The sequence below is a fragment of the Solanum tuberosum genome, unplaced genomic scaffold (assembly GCF_000226075.1).
Source record: "Solanum tuberosum cultivar DM 1-3 516 R44 unplaced genomic scaffold, SolTub_3.0 scf00035, whole genome shotgun sequence".
In the NCBI taxonomy this organism is placed as follows: Eukaryota; Viridiplantae; Streptophyta; class Magnoliopsida; order Solanales; family Solanaceae; genus Solanum; species Solanum tuberosum.
Genome location: NW_006238963.1, coordinates 2,064,316 through 2,075,686, shown reverse-complemented (window position 1 = coordinate 2,075,686; position 11,371 = coordinate 2,064,316). Strand labels below are relative to the sequence as shown.

Below are 11,371 nucleotides of genomic sequence, written 5' to 3'. Positions count from 1 at the left end.
TTTGTTATAGGGGTTTTTGGGAGGGGTGGGTGGGTATACAATTGTTGAAAATTGAGAAAGATATTCAATTCTTAAAATGAAATCGAAGTAGAAATCAATTTTCACCCATAAATATTTTTCCAACTTTTACCGTAAAAGAATATATATTTCAATTATTCAACACTTGTGGCTCATGACTAAAATAGATCAGAATTGTAAAATGTTTCAATCCACATTTTAAATTTTATATGGCGCACAAATTTGTGCGCCATATATAAGAAAATTAAGTAATTTTCATTTGTATTGGTGGTTATGTTTAGGAAAAATAACTCAGTTGTTGATGCCTTCTAAATTAACTATACATATGTTCCATTGTAGTTTCTCTAGTTAATTATCATATTTTAAAAAAAAAAATAGGATAAAAGAAATATCCTTAACATATCTATTGGAATTGGATGATCAATATGATAATTAGTCAATTGAGTTGATAGTTAGTTAGCTAATTATACCGTATTGTATTTCGTCAAGTTAGTTAGGCAGTCACATCAAGTTGGTTAGTTAGTTAGATTCAATTATATTCTAGAAGTTTCCTAGTTGTGCATATATAACATTGTATACATGCCTTCATTTCCTAGTTGCATTGAATGAAGATTTCACTTCGTTAATTCTAACAAATCTTCCAGATTATCTTTCAATATGGTATCAGAGCTGTGAATTGAGACTGCAGTTCTTCTTTTCCGTCATTGAAGATCCTTTGTGGAAGCAGAGGACGAGATGACTACTGGAGAATTAGATGCGACTGGAAATGCGACCGTGATGCAAGCAGATACGCTTGAATCCATTGAGAAGAAACGAAATCACCCATTGTATCTTCATCCATCTGATACTCTTGCGACTGTACTGACCACAGTACAACTCACTGGTACAGAGAACTATTCTCTTTGGAGCAGATCTATGCTCATCAATCTTCGTGCAAAAAGTAAATTGGGTTTTGTGTTGGGAACATGTAAAAGGAGTGATTACAAGATGGAATTGGAGGAACAATGGGAGAAGTGCAATTGTTTTGTACTAGCATGGATCATGAACACTGTTTCGAAAGAATTGCTAAGTGGAATTGTATATGCTGATGATGCAGCTGAGGTGTGGAGAGATCTCAAGGATCGATTCAACAAGGTTGATGGATCTAGGATCTACCAGTTGCATAGAGAGATCTGCACAATACATCAAGGTAACTTGACTGTTTCTGGATATTATACGAAAATGAGACTGCTATGGGATGAATTTGATGCTTCTATGCCCCCACCATCATGTGACTGTGATAAATCGAGAAGCTACATAGATCATTTGGCTTACCTGAGGTTATTTGCATTTTTGATGGGACTGAGTGAAGTTTTTTGTCAAGCGAGAAGTCAGATTCTAATGATGAGCCCATTGCCTAATGTTAATAAGGCATATGCCATGATAATGGCAGATGAAAGCCAAAGGGCTACTGCAGGCACTCACTCTAGCAAGGACATGCTGGAATCAACATCACTATATGCAGGGAAGGGACAACATATTCAGAGGAATGTGAGATTTCCTCAAACAAAAAAGAAGAATTGGGATCAAATATGTGATTACTGTAAATTGCAGGGGCATGTTAAGCTTGATTGTTTCAAGTTAAATGGTTACCCTCCTGATTGGAAATTCAAAAAGAAGCCACCACTTGAAAGGCCTGGATCTGGATATGATCAAGGTATGACAGGACAAATGCAGGGAATGCAAAACACTGATAGGCAATATCAGGGAGCAACAAATCAAGTACGAGTTGATCCAGTACCAGATGGTTTTGCTCCACTACATAAACCTGCAGTTTCTCAGTCACAGGGATCACAAGAGGCACCATCTATAGCAGCTCAACACACTTTTACTCCACGACAATACCAAAGGCTCTTACATATGCTGGATAAGGAAGAGGCAACATCTTCAGGAGTCAATAGTGCAACCATGGCAGGTATAACTGGTCCTATCACTACAACATTATTTACTGGTGTAGATAAGGATAGTTGGATAGTGGATTCAGGGGTTACTTGTCACATGACTTCTAAGCTAAATAGATTAAGTTCTATTTCCAATGACATGAGTGGTATGGATAGGAGAGTGCACTTGCCTAATGGAGAGACCATTTCAGTCACACACACTGGAAATTATACAACACAAGCTGGTGATACATTAGAAAATGTATTGGTGGTTCCTGCTTTCAAATTTGATTTGCTCTCAGTAGAACAGTTGACCAGGCAAATGAATTGTTCAGTTAATTTTTTCCCTAAGTTTGTTGTCTTTCAGGACCTCTCAAATGGGAAGGTGAAGGGGATTGGTAGGGAGCTAGATGGGCTATACTACTTTCCCAGTCAACTACCACATGGAGGAGGCAAAAATGATGAGACATTATTGATGACACAGAGTGAAGTGTTGATGAATAAAATGTTGTGGCATAACAGAATGGGCCATCCTTCAGCTAAGGTGCTAAGTCAATTACCTCTGTCATTTAGTGATACAGATGACATTTGTAAAGATTGTCCAGTTTGCCCACTTGCAAAGCAGACTAGATTACCTTTTCCTTTGAGTTTGTCTAAAACTAGTAGTGTTTTTGAGTTGATACATTTGGATGTTTGGGACCATATAAAGTTGTTACTCATAATGGATATAGATTTTTCTTGACTATTGTTGATGACAAATCCAGAATGACTTGGATATATTTGTTAAGATTGAAAAGTGATGTGTTTTCAATTTTGCATTATTTTATTATCCTTGTCAAGACACAATTCAATACAACTGTTAAGAGGTTGAAATCTGATAATGGAGCTGAATTCTTCAATAATGACTGCAATGCACTACTCAGTTCTCATGGTATTGTTCATGAAAGCAGTTGTTCCTATACTCCACAACAAAATGGGGTGGCTGAACGTAAGCATAGACATGTACTTGAGGTGGCAAGGGCTCTTAGATTTCATGGCCATATTCCTATTAAGTTCTGGGGAGAATGTGTTCTTGCAGCTGTGTACTTAATTAATAGATTGCCTACACCAGTTTTGGGAGGAAAGACACCATATGAAGTGTTTCACAAGGTCAATGCCAAACTTGATCACTTGAGAACACTAGGATGTTTGGGTTATGTTACTAGACTGCCTAGAGGTGACAAGTTCCCAAGAGCAGATGTTTGTGTGTTTTTGGGGTACTCAGTCACTCAAAAAAGGTATGTCATATACAGTTTGAGTCAGAAGAAAATGATAGTCAGCAGGGATGTGGTTTTTAAGGAGCACATATTTCTTTTTAAAACTATGGTTACCAAAGAGCTTCCATTATTTCCAAAGATTGATCTGTATCATAATGATGATTTCGAAGATATTGTGATACCTCAAATACATGAATCACTTCATGAGGAGGTATTTCCTGAGATTGACATGCATGGTGATGATCTGCATGCAGCAGAACCTGAAGTAACTGTTGAGCTTGGTCAGCATGGTCCTGATGATGGGAATGATTTGGCTCATGTCCCAGCTGATGCTCATACAAGAACTAGACAGTCTCTTAGAACCTCTAATCCACCAATCTGGATGAAGGATTATGTGACTCAAGTATCTGACACAACTCATCCTTATTCACTAGGAAGGTATCTCTCATATCAGGATATTTCTCCTAGTTATGCATCTTACTTATTTAAGTTCTCTACAGAAGTTGAGCCTAAGAATTATGAAGAGGCTATCAAGGACAAGAGATGGATAGAGGCAATGAAGTTGGAAATCAAAGCTTTGGAAGACAATGGTACCTGGAAGTTAGTAAGTTTACCAGCAGGGAAGTCTGCCATAGGTTGTAAGTGGGTGTTCAAAATAAAATACCAAGCTGATGGGGAAATAGACAGATTTAAAGCAAGATTAGTTGCAAAAGGGTACAATCAAACTGAGGGTATAGATTACCAAGAGACTTTTTCACTAGTGGTGAAAATGGTTACTATTAGGACAATAATATCATTGGCTGCTGCTGAGCACTGAATGGTTTACCAAATGGATGTATTCAATGCATTTTTACAAGGGGATCTATTTGAAGAAGTGTACATGGAGTTGCCTAAGGAGTTCAAATTAGAAGGAGAAAACATGGTGTGTAAGTTGGTTAAGTCTCTTTATGGACTTAAACAGGCATCAAGACAATGGAATGCAAAATTGACTACTACCTTGTGCAATTTAGGATATATTCAGAGCCATTTGGACTACTCATTGTTTATCAAGAAGAGAGGTAAGGGGATAGTGATTATACTGGTATATGTAGATGATTTACTTATCACAGGAAATGATGCCACTCTGATAGAAGAAACAAAACATGTACTGCACAGTCATTTCAAGATCAAAGATTTGGGGGAACTCAAATACTTCCTAGGAATTGAGTTTCTTAGGTCTAACAAAGGGATAGTGATGAACCAAAGAAAGTATGCCCTGGAGCTAATCTCAGAAGTTGGTCTAGCTGGTGCTAAAACAGCTCCAACACCACTGGAATGCAACATGAAGTTGACCAGTGTGGAGTTTGATGAAGGAGCCAATAACAGTGATGCCTTGTTTACAGATGTTACACAATACCAAAGGCTTGTAGGAAAGTTATTATATCTCACAAACACAAGGCCGGATATAGCTTTTGCAGTACAATCCCTAAGTCAATTTATGCAGCAACCAAAAATTTCACACTGGAACGCAGCACTGAGGGTGATAAGATATATTAAGGGAGAACCTAGCAAGGGATTGTTGATGAGTGCAGACAAGAAATTTTCCCTCACAGGGTTTTGTGATGCAGATTGGGCTGCTTGTCCAAACACCAGGAGATCTGTCACTGGGTTTCTTTTGAAGTTTGGTGATTCTTTGATCTCTTGGAAATCAAAGAAACAAAACATAGTGTCAAGATCTTCAGCAGAGGCAGAGTATAGAAGTTTAGCTACTTTAACAGCTGAAGTAGTTTGGGTCACAAATTTATTTCAAGAATTGGGTGTGAAATTGATTGGACCAGCCAACATTCATTGTGACAGCAAGGCTGCCATACAAATTGCAGCTAATCCAGTATTTCATGAACGTACTAAACACATCGAGATAGACTGTCACTTCATCAGAGAAAGAATACAAAAGGGGTTGATCAAAACTTCATACATTCATACCAAGGACCAACAAGCAGATTTATTGACAAAGGCTCTAGGAAGAGTGCAACATGACATTCTAATTGACAAGCTCGGATTTCTGAATGTGTTCAATACATCCAGCTTGAGGGGGAGTATTGGAATTGGATGATCAATATGATAATTAGTCAATTGAGTTGATAGTTAGTTAGCTAATTATTTTGTATTGTATTTCGTCAAGTTAGTTAGGCAGTCACATCAAGTTGGTTAGTTAGTTAGATTCAGTTATATTCTAGAAGCTTCCTAGTTGTGCATATATAGCATTGTATTCATGCCTTCATTTCCTAGTTGCATTGAATGAAGATTTCACTTCGTTAATTCTAACAAATCTTCCAGATTATCTTTCAATAATATCATAAATAATTTTAAAATGCTTTTATTTCATCTATCAGATCAATATTTTTTGTTAAATTTAAACATGTCTTTATTAATAACAATAAAATAATAAGGCAATGGTAACATGAATTTTTGATTCATTTTAAGGAATATGACCCAACTATCTTAAAATACACTAACTAACTAGAGATTTGAATTATTTTTCTTCTCTTTTTAATAAACTAGTACCACTCTCAACGATAAATATTTAATTTCAACGAGTTTAAGTAACTAATTAAATGAAAGAAGAAAGGAAGAAAGAAGAATAATGGGAGAGCTCTAAGTAGAATAAGAAAGAGTAAAATAATCAAATGGGTCTTAGACTTTTTAGAATAATTGGGTTAGATTCTTGAATGGGTCAAAAAATTCACTGTTAATAAAAGATATTTATATATCTAAAAAAATCATTTAGTGCATGTTTGTTTTAATAATAGGAAAGAGGACATTTTGAACCATTTATGATTTTATTTTATTTTTTTCTCCTTCTTTATTCATTTATCAAATTATGATATTTTTTATTTTTTATCATAATCTGATTCATACTCAATTATGACTTCTTTTTTTCATTAATTTATTTTATTTTTCACTTCTTATTTTCCTCTCTTTTTGTTCATGTGATGTTTTATTATTATTATTTCTTATCATAATTAATTTTGGCTCTTTTATTTTTGAGTTTTTTTTTTAATAATATTTTTCAATTTATTTATTTATTTTTCCTTTTCTAAATTTTTCTCTCCATGGTCTAATTTTATTCTTTATCCTTTTTCTCCTTTTATCGTTCATTTTTTTCACTATCATCTAATTTAATACTCAATTTGACCTCTTTCTTTTTATTTTTCAATATTTTTATTTATTAATATTTTCTTCTAATTTTCTAGTTTCATTAATATTTTTGCTCTTTTTCTTTATTATTATTTTTCTTAATTTCTGGTGATTTTCATGGAGAACTGCTCCAATCTCATGAGGGCCTCCATGATACCATCACAATAAAGGAACTACTTATGATGTAACTAAGTATAAGAAAGAGGATGGAAAAGTTGTGAAGATGGTATTAAGTCGGAACTATTTTGGGTTGAGTTAATGTTTATTGATTACATATTGAAGATCGATGCATTCAATGTTTATTATCAAACTGTTTTAATCAATTGCTCTCACCAAGTATTGTCACATCATTTGTCTACCTATTCAAGATCGATTTTACCCCATATACAAATATAAACTATGTCTTAATAATATCTTTAAAAATTCAAATAATTTTAAAAAATAAAAATAAATTGTAACATTAATCTTCTCAAAGAACTTTCAAAGATGAGCTTTGGAGAAAGCCATCTTTCATCTTGTAATTTGATTATTTCATCTCGAGATTGTTAATCCCATGTTAAATATGATATATATAATATTAATCTACCAAAACAATGATATAAATAATCTTGAAATCAATTATATTTAAATATATATTTTTTGAAAATAATATCATGTTTAACTTAAAAGATTGTTATCCTAATCCTAGTACCAATTACTAACCCTTTATGGTGCTTATATGGCTATAATATAAGTTAAATTTTATAGAAAAGATATATAGTTATTGTTAAGTTATTATCATGTTAGTGAAATTATTACTATTGCATCAAATATCATAAATAATTTTAAAATGCTTTTATTTCATCTATCAGATCAATATTTTTTGTTAAATTTAAACATGTCTTTATTAATAACAATAAAATAATAAGGCAATGGTAACATGAATTTTTGATTCATTTTAAGGAATATGACCCAACTATCTTAAAATACACTAACTAACTAGAGATTTGAATTATTTTTCTTCTCTTTTTAATAAACTAGTACCACTCTCAACGATAAATATTTAATTTCAACGAGTTTAAGTAACTAATTAAATGAAAGAAGAAAGGAAGAAAGAAGAATAATGGGAGAGCTCTAAGTAGAATAAGAAAGAGTAAAATAATCAAATGGGTCTTAGACTTTTTAGAATAATTGGGTTAGATTCTTGAATGGGTCAAAAAATTCACTGTTAATAAAAGATATTTATATATCTAAAAAAATCATTTAGTGCATGTTTGTTTTAATAATAGGAAAGAGGACATTTTGAACCATTTATGATTTTATTTTATTTTTTTCTCCTTCTTTATTCATTTATCAAATTATGATATTTTTTATTTTTTATCATAATCTGATTCATACTCAATTATGACTTCTTTTTTTCATTAATTTATTTTATTTTTCACTTCTTATTTTCCTCTCTTTTTGTTCATGTGATGTTTTATTATTATTATTTCTTATCATAATTAATTTTGGCTCTTTTATTTTTGAGTTTTTTTTTTAATAATATTTTTCAATTTATTTATTTATTTTTCCTTTTCTAAATTTTTCTCTCCATGGTCTAATTTTATTCTTTATCCTTTTTCTCCTTTTATCGTTCATTTTTTTCACTATCATCTAATTTAATACTCAATTTGACCTCTTTCTTTTTATTTTTCAATATTTTTATTTATTAATATTTTCTTCTAATTTTCTAGTTTCATTAATATTTTTGCTCTTTTTCTTTATTATTATTTTTCTTAATTTCTGGTGATTTTCATGGAGAACTGCTCCAATCTCATGAGGGCCTCCATGATACCATCACAATAAAGGAACTACTTATGATGTAACTAAGTATAAGAAAGAGGATGGAAAAGTTGTGAAGATGGTATTAAGTCGGAACTATTTTGGGTTGAGTTAATGTTTATTGATTACATATTGAAGATCGATGCATTCAATGTTTATTATCAAACTGTTTTAATCAATTGCTCTCACCAAGTATTGTCACATCATTTGTCTACCTATTCAAGATCGATTTTACCCCATATACAAATATAAACTATGTCTTAATAATATCTTTAAAAATTCAAATAATTTTAAAAAATAAAAATAAATTGTAACATTAATCTTCTCAAAGAACTTTCAAAGATGAGCTTTGGAGAAAGCCATCTTTCATCTTGTAATTTGATTATTTCATCTCGAGATTGTTAATCCCATGTTAAATATGATATATATAATATTAATCTACCAAAACAATGATATAAATAATCTTGAAATCAATTATATTTAAATATATATTTTTTGAAAATAATATCATGTTTAACTTAAAAGATTGTTATCCTAATCCTAGTACCAATTACTAACCCTTTATGGTGCTTATATGGCTATAATATAAGTTAAATTTTATAGAAAAGATATATAGTTATTGTTAAGTTATTATCATGTTAGTGAAATTATTACTATTGCATCAATAAATATTCAACTATATATTATTATAATTTAATTTATGCAGCTAGCTGTGCATTGAATATCCACAATTTTGACAGTTCAAAACTTTAATGGTGGATACGCAACAAACACCTTTCTAACCACTCTATTCTTAGGCCACACTAATTATTTGCCAAACGCAATTAATGTTTTCAATTCTATTTTAAAGAAAATGGTATAGCTAACACGTTGCCACCGAAACCAAATCTTTCAAATATATTAACTTAGTTTTATAAATAATTTTTTCTAATAGAATTGCTAAACATGTTACTAAAAAATGTATTGGTGACAAGTTTTTTAATAAAAAAAAATATTAAGTTAAGCGATTCTTTGTAAACATAATGGCGAATGACAAAAATGAAGTGGAGAATGAGTTACGAAATTTTATTTTGGAAGTGTTTTTATTTTAAGAAGTAGAAAAGATACCATCTCAAACGTGTTTCATATTAGGATAATACAATATCTAGTTCATTACAAAATAATAATTGAATATCAAATTTATAGATACAAGTCGTGTTTCATGTTTTTCTTATATAAAAAAGGGGAAAATATATTTTCAAAAACTATGAACAAGCATATTTTGAAACTCCATATATCTTCACCCAATTTTCAAGAAATATTTAAAAAACTATGATTGAACACTATACGGGTCATTTGATAGTTGGATAATAAATAAATTATTTATGTATAAATTTTTGCATAACTTATACGATGTTTTGTTGCAATAATTAAACTTTTCAATTTTATTAAATCCATATATACAGTACATACAATTTATCGCACCCATACATTTAAGCTCATGTAACACTAGTAATTTTAATACAACATAAAAAATCTAATAAACAAAATATTCATTATATAAAATAAAAGTACTTCAAAATACTTAAGTTTTGAAGTATTACTCGATGCTTCAAAATTGCCTAAAGGGCTAATAGGATATACAGAATGTCTCAGGGCTATATAGAAAATGAAGAACTTCCTAATTGCATATATATATATTTCTACCCTATTTATTAAAAAAATTTATAGTTTAAAATAATTATATAGTGAAGGTGAAGAAGTAAAGAAGAGGAACCGTAGGACTTGTCGAAGTGGTTAATACACGAGAGGTAACAAGGAGATTGATCCTCTGCAGATGGGCCTCAACATTTTTTGACAGCAGGAAAAAGGGAAAATTTCCAAAATGTCAATATTTTAGCATTTAATGAGACCTCTTATCAACATTTTTAATATTTATTAAAAATATTAATATTTTAGTTTGTTATTCTTCTGATTTATGTTTTTTTTTTATTTGTTTGATTTGAAAAAATACAATTATTTAATAACAGAAAGGAGAAAATCATAGGAGAGATTATTTTTAAAAAAATTAACATACTTCTGTTAATGACAAAAGTTAAAAAAAAGTTACAATTTCAAAAGTAATTTATTGTATTCATTCCAATATGTATGATATGTGTATTTGTATTCATTATGGTTTTCATGTTTGGGTTTGTATAATGGTGTTTGTATTTCTTTATTTGTTTGTATTCATTCTAATAGATATACAAAATGGATTTGTAGTTATTTAAGAAACATATTTGTATCCAAATACTTATGTAAACTCGTGTTCATTCAAAAATGATACAACATTGGTTTGTATATTTTTCAAAAACGTATTTTCTTTCTTAAAATTCCAACAAAATTTGTATTCCAGTCATCAAATATATAAATTTACAATCATAGGGTCAATCAAAATTTGTATTTAAAAAAAAAAGTATTTCATGACAAAAGATGTATTTCTTATATGTTATGTATTTCAAAAATATATTACATTCAATGTTTAATTTATAGAACATCTACTAAATAAGTTTCCAAATTATTTTGTATTTCAAGCATCCAACATACAAAAAAATCAAAACAATTCAGTCATTCACTGTTTGTATCCCAAACGGATTACAGATTAAAAAATGTATTTTTTTTACTTTGAAATATGGCTGATTATACTGTACTTTCATCTCCTTTGGGTCCTTCTGCATGTGAGAAGATGCAAAAATATTTCAATTTCTTGAAGAGATAACTAGAGTTGTTGATGCCGTCCAACAAATTGTATTGGATGAGATATTGATCCGAAACTCCTAAATTGAATACCTTAGTGACTGTCTAACCTTTAAATTCAGTATTCGGATAGTAACTTATGAAGATCTTCATGTGAAGATCCAACATACAAAATACGATCCAGATCCATTTTTGAATCACTTTTTCAAAAGCCATTTTGAATCACTTCTAAAAAAATTAAAGAATCAGCAGTTCATGAATACCTGATCGTTTTCATATTTCACTGACAATCTCGAAGTTCAATGAAATTAGTCGAATTCACTTCGAAATCCAATCAATTATTTCAAATAGTTCTTCCCTAATGAAAACAATTGCAAATTAGTCGAATTCACTTCGACAAAGGTTGAAAATCTTTTGAATGATTTCTAAGATTTCTTAGAAAAATGAAGGAGTTTGACTTAGAAAAGGCAAAGTTTAAGTTATTTA

At 30.5% G+C, this 11,371-nt stretch overlaps 1 protein-coding gene across 1 annotated transcript; it reads left to right on the top strand.

Annotated features, from left to right (window-relative positions):
- The first annotated feature begins 753 nt into the window (after positions 1-753).
- Positions 754-2,679, top strand: LOC107059777 (uncharacterized). The gene has a single exon (XM_015306702.1). The coding sequence runs from the start codon at positions 754-756 to the stop codon at positions 2,677-2,679; it is 1,926 nt and encodes a 641-aa protein (XP_015162188.1).
- Positions 2,680-11,371: the final 8,692 nt, after the last annotated feature.